General features: G+C 44.1%; 1 protein-coding gene across 1 annotated transcript; it reads right to left on the reverse strand.

Annotated features, from left to right (window-relative positions):
* Positions 1 to 6,953: 6,953 nt before the first annotated feature.
* On the reverse strand, positions 6,954 to 16,011 carry LOC311132741 (lipid transferase CIDEB-like). Its single transcript, XM_084166039.1, has 5 exons — positions 15,875 to 16,011; positions 12,329 to 12,452; positions 11,922 to 12,080; positions 7,623 to 7,813; positions 6,954 to 7,525 (listed from the first exon to the last, which is right to left on the reverse strand). The coding sequence occupies exons 1-5, from the start codon at positions 15,898 to 15,900 to the stop codon at positions 7,384 to 7,386; spliced, it is 642 nt and encodes a 213-aa protein (XP_084022165.1). The 5' UTR covers positions 15,901 to 16,011; the 3' UTR covers positions 6,954 to 7,383.
* Positions 16,012 to 16,617: the final 606 nt, after the last annotated feature.

Genomic DNA, 16,617 nt, shown 5'->3' on the forward strand with positions numbered 1-16,617 from the left:
GAACGGAGTGGCTGCGGATCTGACATCTCTGGACGCACAGCTAAAGTTTTGAAGCTTTTGGCATTTGTGCGGGATTCTCTACTTTATGCACAGTCTCTGCTATACTTGTTTGGCTGCTCAGAGAACGTGCTACTCTGGCGAATTGTGCTTTTTTAATAAAGTTAGGTCAAAGCTGAATCAATGGCTGCAAGATCACATAATGCTAGTATTCTACATAACAGAACCAAATATAATAGCATAGTATAACGCTACTGGAAGTAAAAAAAACACCACCAAATTTCTTATGAGATTTTAGGATGATTGTGCACATGGTCACATTCTTCTCTCATGTGGCCAAAACTCAACAGCGCCTCAAGAAGAGCTAAATCAAGGATGGCAACTTGGATAGGGGTGGGGGCCACATAAAATCTTAAATCATCATGAGGGGCCTCAGCGGCTTGCGGGTCTGAGTACCCACATCCATACCCACACATGGAGTCAAAGCCAGCCCTAGCCTGCATCATGGGTAAATTGTGACTGACTGACTGATCTACAAGTAATAATGAGTGGTTATGATGAAAGCTGCTTTGTAGATCAGTCAGTCAGCAGTCGCCTGCAGTCATTTTGATGCTCTCAAATATGGCCAATATTATGTCTAAACCCCGCCCATTTCTATAATTTATCTTCTTAAAATTCGATTTAAACCAAACCCTAACCACATTGCTAACCTTATGTCTAACCCTAAATTTAAAAACAATTGGTGCACATTTTGACTTTGTGGCTGTGGAATCTGACTTTGTGGCTGTGTTATCGGTCAGTGCCAATGCTGGATCCTTGGGAAGTCCCTACCCCATTGAAGTTGACATTTTAAATGGTTAAAGTAAGAGTAAGGTAAAGGTTATTGTTAAGGATAGGGTTAGGGTAGGGCTTAAGGTTAGGGGTTAGGGTGTTATCTAGTCAGTGGTGCAAAGTACTTAAGTAAACATTTGGGGGTATCTGTACTTTACTATTTATATTTTTGACAGCTTTTACTTTTACTACACTACATTCCTAAATAAAATAATATACTTTTTACTCCAGAAATGTTCCCTGACACCCAAAAGTACTCATTACATTTCGAATGCTTAGCAGGTCAGGAAAATGGTCCAATTCAAGCACTTGTCAAGAGAACATCCCTGGTCATCCCTACTGCCTCTGATCTGGCGGACTCACTAAACACAAATGCTTCATTTGTAAATTATGTCTGAGTGTTGGAGTGTGCCCCTGGCTAGCCATAAATTAAAATAAGAAGGAAAGCGTGCCGTCTGGTTTGCCTAATATAAGGAATGTGAAATGATTTATACTTTTACTTTTGATACTTAAGTATATTTTATAAATTATATTTACTTTTGATACTTAAGTACATTTAAAACCTAGTACTTTTAAACTTTTACTCAAGTAGTATTTTACTGTGTGACTTTCACTTTTACTATTAAGGTACAGCATCTTTACACTTCGGCACTTTTTCCAGCACTGTATCTAGTTGAAACCGGGAGAAAGGATCCAGGGCGTAAATGAATGGCACGCATGTTAGATGTACTACACAGCCAACAGGGGGAGACAAAGTGCTGGTTAAAATGTAAACCTGACTCCATCCATCCTCTAATCAATTAATAATCGGTGGCATGTAGCTAGGTTTGACACTATTTATAGCTAGCTAGCTGTTAAGTGATCGTGGATACGATCACCACGAGATGGGAAATAACAGTGAACCACAGCAAACTAATGTTAGCTAGCCATACTGCGAGTTATTTTAATGGTATCTAATGGTAAGTAGCTAAATACTTGTTGTTGGGATGATAACAGTGATAACTAGCGCTAGGTAACTATCTATGAAATCCCAGTTAGCTAGCTAGCAAGCTAGCATCATTGGTTAACAGTAACAAGTAGTTTACATTGCATTGCACACACCCAGTGGGTAGCGCGCAGACACATGACATGCACACATGCACTGAATGCATACACACAACAATGACAACAACAATGGAATTGTAGCTAGATAATTTGTCCAAAGCAGTTCTAACTACAGTAGCAAACTAGCTAGCAAACTTTGTTGTTTACATCATGTAAAGAATATCTTTAAAAACGTAGGAGTTTTTAAATTCTATATCCATCACCATAGGAGTGCTGTGATGACCAGAACAAAGCGGACAGCAGAGCTGGACAAGCATTCCCATCCAGCTGCTGCTGCTAAGCTCACAGAGAAGACTGAGTTAGCTCCAGCCCTGACATCAGCTACCCCAATACCACAACCACGGTACCCGGCCTCCACCCCTGACCCAACTCTCTTCCCTCCCTTAGGCCCCGCTGACGGCAGCAAGGAGGGCACAGGGATAATGTCCCCCAAAAGTCAGGGGAGGGCAGGGACGGCGTCCCCCTACAATCTAGCTCCGGCTCCCTTCGGCCTCAACCAGAACCACATGGTGTGTCTGCCTCTGGTCTCCGAGCACCTGAAGCTCCTGTGGACGCACTCAGACCAGACCCAGGAACTGGACAGCGTGGCTTATCTCACAGAGGCCTTCAACGTGTTCCCCTACCCGACCCTAGGGGAGAAGATGGCGCTCGCCCAGAGCTGCTCTCTGCATCTGGACCAGGTATAGTCTCCTGTACAGTTCCCAGTCCTCTTGCCCTGATACATGGCTGTCCACTTCTAGTTGACTTCGACATAGCATGGGCAAACTACCAACGCATGGTCCTTGCTTAGCTTCTTTACATTTGCAGACCCTTCCTCTAGCAATTGTGGGTCAACAGCCATCTATCAGGGTAACCAGTCCTCTATATATTCCATATGTTGTATTTGATGCCTTGTAATTAGTTTAATTGACCAGCTTACATTTTTTTATTTAAATGCCATTTAGCAGACGCTTTTATCCAAAGCGACTTACAGTCATGTGTGCATGCATTTTTACGTATGGGTGGTCCCGGGGATCGAACCCACTACCCTGGCGTTACAAGCGCCATGCTCTACCAATTGAGCTACAGAGGACCACCTTTAACAACGCAAAGCACATTTCTGTGAAAACAACCAATCTTATCTTGTCCTTATCTTAGGTCAGAGTGTGGTTCATGGTCCAGCGGCTCCGCTATGGGATCAGCTGGGATGCAGAGGGGATCTGTATGGCACGGACCAAGATGTGCGGACCAAACCAGACGAAGGAGAAGGACAACAAAGAGAAAGAGGAGGTGTCGTCAGAGGTTCCTCCCCTCAGTAAGGAGGATGATGGGAGTAACAGGAGCCAACATTCACCCGTCTCCACCTCCACTCAGCTTAGCAGCCTGTCCTTCGAGTCCTCCTCACCCGTTCCTCGGAAACGCCGTAAACGCCACCCTGTTGTTGCACCCAGTAACTCCAATCTGCAACACTCTTCTCCTCCAGGGCCCCAAAGCCCTCCACGCTTAGTGGCGCCCCCCACAACCACAGGGCAAACCCTAGAAGCCCCTGACAAAGCCCATGAAAACAACGTCAAACCCCAGAGGCACTGTCAGGACTTCCACTCAGAGCTGCGGCGGAGCTTCCGCTATAACACAAATCCTTCGAAGGAGGTGCTCCAGCGTTTGCAGGCCCTTACCAGGCTCCACATGAAGTACACCCGCAAGTGGTTCTGCAACCTACGCTTCTTGCTCAACCACCGCGTCAAGGCCGACCCAGAGTCTGAAGAGAAAGGCCAGTCACAGCCCAATAACCTCCTGTCGTCACAGACCCAGCTTATTCAGCATCTGACCCAACCACCACCGCCAACTGACAGCAGGGTCAGACCACCACCAAAGAAGAAAAGGGTCTGTCAAGTAGATGATGTCGACTTCCTAAGCAGGAGCCGCAATGGTAACCATGGCCATAGCAACCCCGCTAACACCACCCACCTGATTAGGTCAAACTTGGAGGGGAAGGAGAAGGAGAAAGAACCAGCGGAAGTACAGAAGAAGAAGAAGAAGAAGAAGACAGGAGCAGAAGACAAAGAGACAACATCCAGAGCTGGAGTTCAGAGATGCAAAAAGAACGGCAAGAATTCTCCAAAGGAGGAACGGAAAGTGGTGGGGATCACCAAATTCATAACTGACGACGGGGAAGAACAAGCTATCAAAATGGGCCCGCGGCCAAAGAACAAGACCATGGCCCAACTGGAGCTCCTGAGACACTTCTTCCTCACCTGCCAGTGGCCCACCAAGGGGGGCTACACGCGACTGCAGCAGCAGACAGGCCTCTCGCGGAAGGCCCTCACCCAGTGGTTCGGAGACTCCCGCTACCGCGTCAAGCAGGGCATGGCATGCTGGATGAGTAAGGAGGAGCACCGAGAGGTCCTGGCGCAGATTAGGGTGACTGAGGATGGAGGCTGGTAGGGAGGATGGAGCTGGGGCTTTGAGACCTATGAATGGGGTGAAGCTGAAGTGACTGCTGGGACAGACTTGGGGTACTCAATAGTATGAAGAGGCTTCTTCTCCTTGTGTCCTCTCCTCCAGGAGCACTGATCCAGCATGGCCTAACAGGTGAAATGTAATTTGTTGAAACTTGAAACCTATCTTAAACTTTCACCTGTTTGCAGTGATGATGGAAAAGGAAGCTATGAGTATTGAGCCACACCCCTGCTGTAATGCTGAGGGTGCTGAAAGGGGACTATTAGGAGTTGTCACGAATGAGCCAGCATTCTGTTGTATGTTACAAGCAGTTGATTATGTTTATGATGAAGTTCTACTGTCTACTTTAGTTCTAGCACTATTAAAACTGGCACTTCCTGTTCAGTTATTCAGATGTCAATTCATGTTTCAAGCTCCATCACAGGTTTGTGCTGGGAGGTTTCTATGACATTGCATTGATGTTCCTTGTTTGATATGTTCAGAGTGTAAAGAATTGGGGAAACTACCAGACCTGCGACAACCTATGACCTTGGGTGCGTCCCAATAATCTCTCCTTCCTCCTGAAGTGTGCAGTCGCGCGTTCATTTCTCCCCACAAAGTTACTATCATTGGATTGATGTAGGCATGGCCTAGGGGTCCATTAATGGAAGTGAACAAGTGCACACTTTGGGAGAACAGAGAGATTATTGGGATATAGCCCATGTTTAGAGAAAACAGATGCTAACAGTTTAATATATTTATTCACTATCTGACCTCATATTGTGCTTATACAGTCTGTTTCGTTGTCTTTTGGCTGATCTTGTGTGGTCTTATCGGTAGTAAGAAAATAGATCATTTATTTTGATTTCACTAACTCAGCTATAGCCTACAGTATCAAAATCTCAGAGTTAGTATGTTGAGTTGTATCTGGTTCTTTGTGAATAAACAAAACTGTTTCTCCTTGTTCTGCAATTGGGTTTCTTTCTTTTATATTTTGAGTTGTGAACCTTACACTTGTTGACAGGTGACAGTCTGAATGTAACAACTGAAAGCATTTATTAAAACACAAGATGAGACGGTGATTAGAAACTACAAAGAAAGTAAAAAATTATAACTTTTTTTATTCCATTCCTTGCTTTTGTGCTCTTTCGTGGTACATTCGCAGAATTGATAGAAATAGATACATCCTTTTTACATCACACCAATTTTAGTAATTGTCTTTCTGCACATACAGTGAGGGAAAAAAGTATTTGATCCCCTGCTGATTTTGTCCGTTTGCCCACTGACAAAGAAATGATCAGTCTATAATTTTAATGGTAGGTTTATTTGAATAGTGAGACAGAATAACAAAAGCCAGAAAAACGCATGTCAAAAATGTTATAAATTGATTTGCATTTTAAATGAGGGAAATAAGTATTTGACCCCCTCTCAATCAGAAAGATTTCTGGCTCCCAGGTGTCTTTTATACAGGTAACGAGCTGAGATTAGGAGCACACTCTTAAAGGGAGTGCTCCTAATCTCAGCTTGTTACCTGTATAAAAGAGACCTGTCCACAGAAGCAATCAATCAATCAGATTCCAAACTCTCCACCATGGCCAAGACCAAAGAGCTCTCCAAGGATGTCAGGGACAAGATTGTAGACCTACACAAGGCTGGAATGGGCTACAAGACCATCGCCAAGCAGCTTGGTGAGAAGGTGACAACAGTTGGTGCGATTATTCGCAAATGGAAGAAACACAAAATAACTGTCCATCTCCCTCAGCCTGGGGCTCCATGCTAGATCTCACCTCATGGAGTTACAATGATCATGAGAACAGTGAGGAATCAGCCCAAGGCAGCTGGGACCATAGTCACCAAGAAAACAATTGGTAACACACTACGCCGTGAAGGACTGAAATCCTGCAGCGGCCGCAAGGTCCCCCTGCTCAAGAAAGCACATATATAGGGCCGTCTGAAGATTGCCAATGAACATCTGAATGATTCAGAGGAGAAATGGGTGAAAGTATTGTGGTCAGATGAGACCAAAATCGAGGTCTTTGGCAACAACTCAACTCGCCGTGTTTTGAGGAGGAGGAAAGCTGCCTATTACCCCAAGAACACCATCCCCACTGTCAAACATGGAGGTGGAAACATTATGCTAAGGGAACAGGACAACTTCACCGCATCAAAGGGACGATGGATGGGGCCATGTACCGTCAAATCTTGGGTGAGAACCTCCTTCCCTCAGCCAGGGCATTGAAAATGGGTCGTGGATGGGTATTCCAGCATGACAATGACCCAAAACACACAGCCAAGGCAACAAAGGAGTGGCTCAAGAAGAAGCACATTAAGGTCCTGGAGTGGCCTAGCCAGTCTCCAGACCATAATGCCATAGAAAATCTGTGGAGGGAGCTGAAGGTTAGAGTTGCCAAACGTCAGCCTCGAAACCTTAATGACTTGGAGAAGATCTGCAAAGAGGAGTGGAACAAAATCCCTCCTAAGATGTGTGCAAACCTGGTGGCCAACTACAAGAAACATCTGACCTCTGTGATTGCCAACAAGGGTTTTGCCACCAAGTACTAAGTCATGTTTTGCAGAGGGGTCAAATACTTATTTCCCTCATTAAAATGCAAATCAATTTATAACATTTTTGACATGCGTTTTTCTGGATTTTTTTGTTGTTATTCTGTCTCTCACTGTTCAAATAAACCCATCATTAAAATTATAGACTGATCATGTCTTTGTCAGTGGGCAAACGTACAAAATAAGCAGGGGATCAAATACTTTTTTCCCCTCACTGTAGCTTCATCACAACCTTGCATAACGCAAATCATACACATAGTACAGTATTTAAAATTCAATAGATATAAAAAAAATTGGAATGTTGCGCTGTAGCGATTGCCATTACTACAAGTGTGGTTGTGTTCAGCTTTAATAAACATTGGATCTCTTCTTCATTGACCCTAGAGCAAGAGTTTATAGGGCCATGTCCTAACTTCAGCTCTCGTGTTAGGATTGGACCTGTACATAGACTCAATACTAGCCTCAACTGTCTCAGTTCCAGTACTCTGCAACCTCCGCCCTCTTGGGCTGCCAGAACTCTGCTCCCTCAATGATCCGCTTGATCAGATTGGCTGAGGTGATCAACATGTGACCTGCCGCCTGGAGGAGGGTGGAGGCCACGCGGAGGGCCTCTCTGAGAGAGCGAGAGAGAGAGAATGATAAATTACCATTGTTACAGACACATACCACCAGGGACAAGACCTCCTCCCATCCGGTTCCACTCTACTCACCTGAGGACTTTCTTGGGCCCCAGACATTTGAAGTCAGCGCTGACGGAGTACCGGCCTGAGAAGGTGCCCTTCACGTTCAGGGAGCCAAACACGTCCTTGGGGTTCTGCCTGTACAGGTCAAAGGTCACGCAGGCTATGTCCCTTCCTGTCCGCGGCTGGTTGGGGTCCTGGCCTTTAGACAGCGTTGCACCCTGTAGGTTTAGTGTAGGATATGGTGTGAGAGGAGAGACGCTCCAGGGTGAAGTTTCCCCTAGGTACAAATCTAGGATCAAGTTAGTGGGGGAAATGCAAAGCTGACCCAGGATCAGCACCCTACTCCAGGAGAGAGTGACATGGTTGGTTTAGAGCAGGGGTGTCAAACTCATTTTAGCTCAGGGGCCACATGGAGGAAAATCTATTCCCAAGTGGGCCGGACCGGAAAAATCATGGTGTATATATATATATATATATATATATATATATATATATATATAACTTAAAAACAACAACTTCAGATTGTTTTCTTTGTTTTAATACGATCAACATACAACATAAAGCTGGAGCCTGAGGACAGTGTGTCCAAAATAGTACAAGCACAACATCACTATTAATCATAAAACACGTCAAGTTTATTTGAAAATTCTAAAGAAAAAGAACACAAAGCCTCAGTGATTAACAGAACTGTTTCACAGATCACAGAACTATATCAGGGTGTCATTTCTCAGGCAGAAATGTAGATAAAAATAATGAAATCCTGTTCCCCAAACAAGTGCAAGAACCACAGAGTCAAGAATAGGTTAAATATACAAATAAAATCAATTAAAAACAATAGCACATCAACATAAAAACATATAAACATAAATCTGAAAGCGTTGCTCAAACTCCCGTAACAGTCCCGTTATTTTATCTTTGAACCGCTTCATGTCTGCCACATGTTGGGTCGCGCACACATTTTTCAGACAGGGGAAGTGAGCTGCATCACCACCGGCAAGTTGCGTCTCCCACAATGACAGCTTCAACTTGAAAGAACGTATGCTGTCATAATACTGCGTGACAACTTTGTTGCGCCCTTGCAGCTGTTTGTTCAAGTTATTCAGGTGCTCTGTAACATCCACCATAAATGCAAGGTCCTGCATCCATTCTGCGGAATGAAATTCTAACACTGGTTTGCCCTTTTCTTCCATGAACTGTTCAATTTCTTCTCCTAAATCAAAGAAACGCCTCAGCACAGCACCTCGGCTTAACCATCTTACCTCAGTGTGGTATGGCAGGCCATAGATGTGGTCTTTCTCTCTGAGAAGGCTGTCAAACTGACGGTGATTCAGGCTTCTGGATCGGATGAAATTAACAGTTTGGATGACCACCTTCATGACGTTATCCATCTTTAATGACTTGCAACACAAAGCCTCCTGGTGCAAAATACAGTGAAAAGTCAAAAAATCACGTCCTCCATTTGCAGATTGCACTTTCTCTCTGAACTTTGTCACAACGCCTGCTTTTTTCCCGATCATTGAGGGCGCACCATCTGTAGCCAGGCTGACAGCGCGGGACCAGTCCACTCCGACCCTGTCCAGCGCGCCGACGAGTGCAGTGAAAATATCAGCTGCTGTCGTTGTATCTGTCATCGGCACCAACTCCACGAACTCCTCGGTGACGGTCAATGTGTCATCAACTCCGCGGATGAAAATGGCCAGTTGTGCAACATCTGTAATGTCCGTGCTTTCATCAATTGCAACCGAAAATGCAATAAATGACTTTACTTTTTGCTTCAACTGGCTGTCCAAATCCACTGAAAGATCGGAAATCCTGTCTGCAACTGTGTTTCTTGTCAGGCTGATATTTGCAAAAGCCTGCCGCTTTTCAGGGCACACAATCTTCGCTGCCTTCATCATGCATGTTTTTACAAATTCACCCTCACTAAATGGTTTTGAAGCCACTGCGATTTCATTAGCAATGAGGTAACTAGCTTTCACTGCAGCGTCACTGATGTCTCGGCTGTAAGTAAACACAGACTGCTGTTTCTTCAGACCCGCCAACAGTTCATTCACCTTCTCTCATCTCCGCTGTCCTTGAAAGTTGTCATATTTGTCGGCATGAAGACTCACATAGTGGCGACGAAGGTTATATTCTTTCAGCACTGCAACATGCTCTGAACACACCAAACATACAGCTTTCCCATTCAATTCCGTGAATAAATAGGATGACCATTTTTCTTGGAACACTCTGCGTCCACTTTTCTCTTTTTTGACAGAGACATATTGGGGCAATGAGGGTGCCAAAGCTGTTAAAAGTAGAAGCCGTAATAAATATCGCGGGCAAAACAAAGTAGCTCATTGGCTGCACGTGCTTGACCTACTTGCTCTGCCCCGGTATAAACAGTTTGCTTGCTTAACACAATTGCTATTGCGCCATCCAGTGGACGCAATTGGAACAGCAGTTTATTTTATTGAAAAATTGCAGTGCATTTTTATACTTAAAAAAAAAAAATTGTAGTCAAAATCATCTCGCGGGCCGGATTAAACCCGTTTGCGGGCCGGACGTTTGACACCCCTGGTTTAGAGCTCACAGCACCCCCCCCCTGTCGCTGTATGTATAGGCCATCGATCTGATGCTGTCAGGTCAAGAAGAGTATGACATTGTTGCCGCCCATAGCACTGAATGCAAGGGATGGCAGCGAGCATTTGGCCTCCCTTAATAAAAAAGTATAAAATAATAGCCAATCAGCGTTGAGCTAAACTGAGTGAACTCAACTGTGAATGGTCCTGGCACACCAAAAAAAAAAAAAAGTGTCAAGGGAAGCCAGTTTGGATTTGGCTTCACTCCAATCACATCGAGAGAAATACGTCACTGACAAAAACAACTTGAATTGTTGCATCTCATTGTGTTGTTGTCCTCCAGTGGCTAGCTAGCTAGCTAAAATTGTCCCTTTCCTAAATTAGCCATGGATAGCGATTGGGATTTGGACTTTACTTAATTCTCCGTACTGGCCAATGATTATAACGGCGATTCTGATCCAACCATAAATTCATACATTGTGCCCCTGGCCTGAGAGGATGGAAGTTCAATATGTAGCTAGATGTAGAAGGCTAATGTTAACTAGTTAACGTTGCCCATGAAAGGAAGTTAGGTTAGCCAGCAAGCATTTTAGCCAGGTAGCCTAGAAAAAAATTGAAAAGTGTGTACTGTATGACAGAGTCATAGACCGTTTTGTCAACATGAAAGAGAGGAGGATGGCATTGGCGTTTCTCAACAAGTAGGGTGAGTCAACATGTTTTTTCTACTTGAACGAACACACACACACACACACACACACACACACACACACACACACACACACACACACACACACACACACACACACACACACACACACACACACACACACACACACACACACACACACACACACACACACACACACACACACACACACACACACACACACACACACACACACACACACACACACACACACACACACACACACACACACACACACACAGAGAGAGAGAAATCAGAACCATGGACAGCCACATCATATTTAGCTTACGTTGATTGGACTAAATTGTTTTTGGTATCTTTTAGTTGTCACTGTATTAGACTAAGCATGATTTGATGATGTTGAAATGTTGAAGTTGAAATGGTGCTGGAATAGTGGAGGCAGCTCCTGTTTTCTTTGCGACTTGCAGTAACTCTCCGTGGTTCTAAATCAATAGTTATTTAGTAGTCCGAAAATGTCAGAAACATTAACTTGCTTGACCATGTTGTAGGTCTTCTAGCTGTTTGTTACATGCAATATGCTTTGTGGACTTCACCGGACAGAGGTTGCTCTCCAGTTTTGTGATGAAACAAAGGTGTGGTTGAATTTATTCTGTCACTGTGTCTTCTTATTGTCTCGGCCTTAGGCCTATATATCACGATCACAAGGCATATGAACTATTAGGTTATAGAGCAAACAACGCAATTATCACAACACGTATGTTGTAATATGGCTTTTTTTCTGTCTTGGCTTCCCCAGTGATTTTACCCATGCACCGCTACTGTTTGTTTCCCGCTGGGGCCACCCATACGTAAAATGTATGCACGCATGACTAAATCAGTTTGGATAAAAGCGTCTGCTAAATGGCATATATTATCTATTATTAACCAGGAAAAACTCTGGGCCTTTAAGATTTTCCTGATTGGGTCATGTGGGAGAAAAAAACTCAGAACCCTACTAATCTCTTATCATCTGACAAGGCTGTGCACACATGCACATACTGTACTAACAAAATACATTAATATTGAGATACCTAGATCAGGACATAGTGTTGAACCTACCGGAGGGGTTTTCCATGTCTGTCCAGGTTCTAGGGCCATGAGGACAGTGTTGTCTGGCAGAGACATCAGGAAGTCTTCAGAGTCCACCACTGTCCCATCCTCCTCACACACAAGCACCACAGCCAGACTGGACAAGCACAGCATCAAGGCCTGGCACACCTGGGGTAGCAGCAAAGGTAAACATATTCAGAGGACATACAGACACAGTGTATGTATTTTGAAGGCACAAATACATTCTCCTCTGGCAAGTGCTCCAGATCCCAGACCTGTCCTTATATAACTACGGCCCAGAGCTTTTCCTGGTCAGGTCACATTGTCAGGAAAACACATGGCCTTATAATAAAAAGAACCCCCTTTTTTATATATTTTTTCTCTTTGTGTATTTTCATCATGTCCACCTCTCTCACCCTTTCTCTCAGCTCCTCCAGGGTTCCTGCTGTGATGCCCTTCCTGGTGCCCCTGTCATGGGAACACACCCTGAACGGTCTCTGATGGGCAGGGGCCGACGACCACACCCGCCTGGTCACAGACCTGTGGAGAAAGAGGAGTAAGAAGATGTTCACAAAGCCAGATACAGCCAGCTTGATGTAGAATTTGCCTAGCCTGGTCCCAGATCTGTTTATGCGGTTTTATCAACGCCTACGGTCGTTGTCACGCAAACAGATCTGGGGGTAGGCTTGAAGTTGCCCTGTTCTTGGCTCAGATTACCACACACACACACACACACACACACACACACACACACCAATCCTAACCTGAACCATGAAGGGGATGTACAACCTGACCCTGTATCAGTGGTTAGGGACAACTTCTACCTACTGCCTAGTCCATAGATACAAATGTATACATTTGCACTGCACTATGGAAGATTGATTTGGTCTACAAATAATTCACAGAGATAGTAAGAAAGATAGAAAGATGAATGATGTTTGCTGGCTGACTGGATGTATACATACCTTGCTTTATGACTCACTATAATAGTGCATAACAGACACACTGATACAACTGTATATCTGTGCTTACTTGTTATCTAGATAAGATGATATGTTTTTCTAAGATGTTGTGTAATATGAACTGCTGAGGTACAACGTGTAAGGGCGGTGTGGGCTGAGCTGTATCCAGGAAGAGATTGAGACTTCATCAGGTAGAGACATACACTACACAGTATATACAAAAGTATGTGGACACCCCTTCAAATTAGTGGATTTGGCTATTTCAGCCACACCCGTTGCTGACAGGTGAATGAAATCGAGCACACAGCCATGTAATCTCTATAGACAAACATTGGCAGTTGAATGGCCTTACTGAAGAGCTCAGTGACTTTCAACATGGCACCGTCATAGGATGCCACCTTCCCAACAAGTCAGTTTGTCAAATGTATGCCCTGCTAGGGCTGCCCCGGTCAACTGTAAGTGCTGTTATTGTGAAGTGGAAACGTCTAGGAGCATCAACGGCTCAGCCGCAAAGTGGTAGGCCACACAAGCTTATAGAATGGGACCGCCAAGTGCTGAAGCGCATTGCGCGTAAAAATTGTCTGTCTTCGGCTGCAACACTCTCTACCGAGTTCCAAACTGCCTCTGGAAGCAACGTCAGCACAAGAACTGTTAGTCGGGAGCTTCATGAAATGGGTTTCCATGGCCGAGCAGCCGCACACAAGCCTAAGCGTCGGCTGGAGTGGTGTAAAGCTTGCTGCCATTGGACTCTGGAGCAGTGGAAACGCGTTCTCTTCCAGTAATGAATCACGCTTCGCTGTCTGGCAGTCCAACGGACAAATCTGGGTTTGGCGGATGCCAGGAGAACGCTACCTGCCCCAATGCATAGGGCCAACTGTAAAGTTTGGTGGAGGAGGAATAATGGTCTGGGGCTGTTTTTCATGGTTCAGGCCTCTTAGTTCCAGTTAAGGGAAATCTTAACGCTACAGCGTACAATGACATTCTAGACGATTCTGTGCTTCCAACTTTGTGGCAACAGTTTGTGGAAGGCCCTTTCCTGTTTCAGCATGACAATGACCTCGTGCACAAAGTGAGGTCCATACAGAAATGGTTTGTCGAGATCGTTGTGGAAGAACTTGACTGGCCTGCACACCCTTGACCTCAGCCCCATTGAACACCTTTGGGATGAATTGGATTGCCGACTGCGAGCCAGGCCTAATCGCCCAACCTCACTAAAGCTTGTGGCTGAATGGAAGCAAGTCCCTGCAGCAATGTTCCAACATCTAGTGGAAAGCCTTCCTAGAAGAGTAGAGGCTGTTAAAACAGCAAAGGGGGGACCAACTCCATATTATTGGCCATGATTTTGGAATGAGATTGCTCAGAACTGTAAAAGCACCAGGAAATCAGCTTCAAGTTATTTTAGTTTTGGAATCTGTTCCCAAGTATTCCCACGCATAATAGAGAGAAGTCTGTATGTGATCGTATACAAATAATAATAATTCATAATTAATTACAGAGGTATTTAAAATGCTTTATATAGTAGGGGGAAACTCACCTCATCCACCATCAATGTGTAGCACTCACCTCAATGATGCATGGCAACCATTTTTGTGCCAGAACTCTCACCACACATCAGCTATCAGATGGAGAGGTGAGGACTGATATATGCCAATTAGGAATGGGGGGGGGGGTGATTCGGTGGCCATGATGGAGTGTGGCCAGGTTGGGAATTTAGCCATGACACAAGGGTGAACACCTACAATAAGCGCCATGGGACACCCGTTTTAATGTCCCATCCAAAAGACGGCACCCTACACAGGACAATGTACCCAAATGTAATCAAGGTTTGAAATGATTATGTTTTAGTCAAATATATCTGTTTAGGCTTCTTGCGGTCAATTTGCAGTCTAGTTTAGTTATTTGTATTATTATGTTCCGGCCCCCCGACCATCCACTCAAGAACATATTGGCCCGCGGCTGAATCTACACTGAACAAAAATATAAACGCAACATGTAAAAGTGTTGGTCCCATGTTTCATGAGCTGAAATAAAATATCCCATAAATGTTCCATACACACAACAAACTTATTTCTCTCAAAAGTTGTGCACAAATGTGTTTACATTCCTGTTAGTGAGCATTTCTCTGTTGCCAAGATAATCCATCCACCTGACAGGTGTGGCATATCAAGAAGCTGATTAAACAGCATGATCATTACACAGGTGTACCTTGTGCTGGGGACAATCAAAGGCTACTCTAAAATGTGCAGTTTTGTCACACAATGCTACAGATGTCTCCAGTTTTGGGGGAGCGAGCAATTGGCATGCTGACTGCAGAAATGTCCACCAGAGCTGTTGCCAAATAATTGAATGTTCATTTCTCTACCATAAGCTGCCTCCAACGTCGTTTTAAAGAATTTGGCAGTACTTCCAACCAGCCTCACAACCACAGACTACGTGTATGGCGTCGTGTGGGTGAGCGGTTTGCTTATGTCAACGTGGTGGCGGTGGGGTTATGGTATGGGCAGGTATAAGCTATGGTCAACGAACACAATTGCATTTTATCAATGTCAATTTGAATGAACAGAAATACCGTGAAGAGATCCTGAGTCGCATTGTGAGGCCCATTTTTTTGTAAAGTATCTTTGACCAACAGATACATATGTATTCCCAGTCATGTGAAATCCATAGATTTGGGCCTCATTTATTTATTTCAATTGACTGATTTCCTTATTAACTGTAACTCAGTAAAATATTTTAAATTGTTGCATGTTTTGTGTTCAGTATAGTTGATGCGCCCTTCCCTTCAACAACCCACACCTAAACCTGTAGCCAACAGTGAGTGATACAGTATTATAAAGTAGCGTGCTTACAAAATCAGAATCTCAAATATAACAAAATCAGAATCTCAAATATAACAATCGATCGAATTGAAAATCCAATTAGATATTTTATATCGTAAATACTCTGAGAATGAGATGTTGCAACCCAAAATGTGGGAAAGGAGGAAGTTACTGTACTTACTTTATTAGTGATGATGTTGTCTCCATATCCCACTTATTTTTTTCCTTCGCTTTCTTCTTGTTCTTCCTCCTGTTGTTGTGTCAGTGCTGTGGCCTCTCGAATTCTGCGTGTCTGACTCAGCTATTTCACTCGGACGGACTTTATGTTGAGTGACCTATGACGATGAATCAGATAGACGCATAGGGCAAAGTTCTCTCTCTGTGTGCGTGAGAGAGATAATAACATTGACCATGTATCATTTACTGTGGCATGGCATTCAATCCACATTTGAAAAACGTGTACCTTTCAACACTTTTATAACCTTTCAGTGAAGTTACGGTAATAATAATGAAGATCATACATGCACACGTCACTAGTGATGTGAAACCGTGGTTTTCTGAAGCCTTTGGTGTTTCCACTAAATTGTGCCGAGAAACGGTTAATAACACAATGCACATTAGTGACACCTGCTGGTCAGCAATGAAAAGCAGCGTTTGACGTTAATATAAGCGGGGTTTTTTCTCTCCATAATATTAATCAAATCTTAGTGGCGCAGTGTTTCTAGGTACCGTTCAGATTACGTTCCATGAAAAAAATCCTAACTACATCGTAAGTAAGAGGTCGGTGTTTGAAAGTAACTTGGAATCGAAGAAAACACCGGAACCATGGCGAAATCAGTGCGATCTCGCATTTTGTAGCACACGGTTTGAAAAACAACTTGATCAAACGAAGCTGCTGACGTCATTGATTGCGTGATAATGTTA

The sequence above is a fragment of the Coregonus lavaretus genome, assembly GCF_964263955.1.
Source record: "Coregonus lavaretus genome assembly, chromosome: 7".
In the NCBI taxonomy this organism is placed as follows: domain Eukaryota; kingdom Metazoa; phylum Chordata; class Actinopteri; order Salmoniformes; family Salmonidae; genus Coregonus; species Coregonus lavaretus.

Bases quoted from the DNA above. Each gene is read 5' to 3' on its own strand.
- LOC311132741 (XM_084166039.1), bottom strand. From the start codon at position 15,900: ATGGAGACAACATCATCACTAATAAA. The intron at 12,453-15,874 runs GTAAGTACAGTA...CTTTCTCCACAG, and splicing joins ACAACATCATCACTAATAAA to GTCTGTGACCAGGCGGGTGT. The intron at 7,526-7,622 runs GTGAGTAGAGTG...TCGCTCTCTCAG, and splicing joins GGGCCCAAGAAAGTCCTCAG to AGAGGCCCTCCGCGTGGCCT.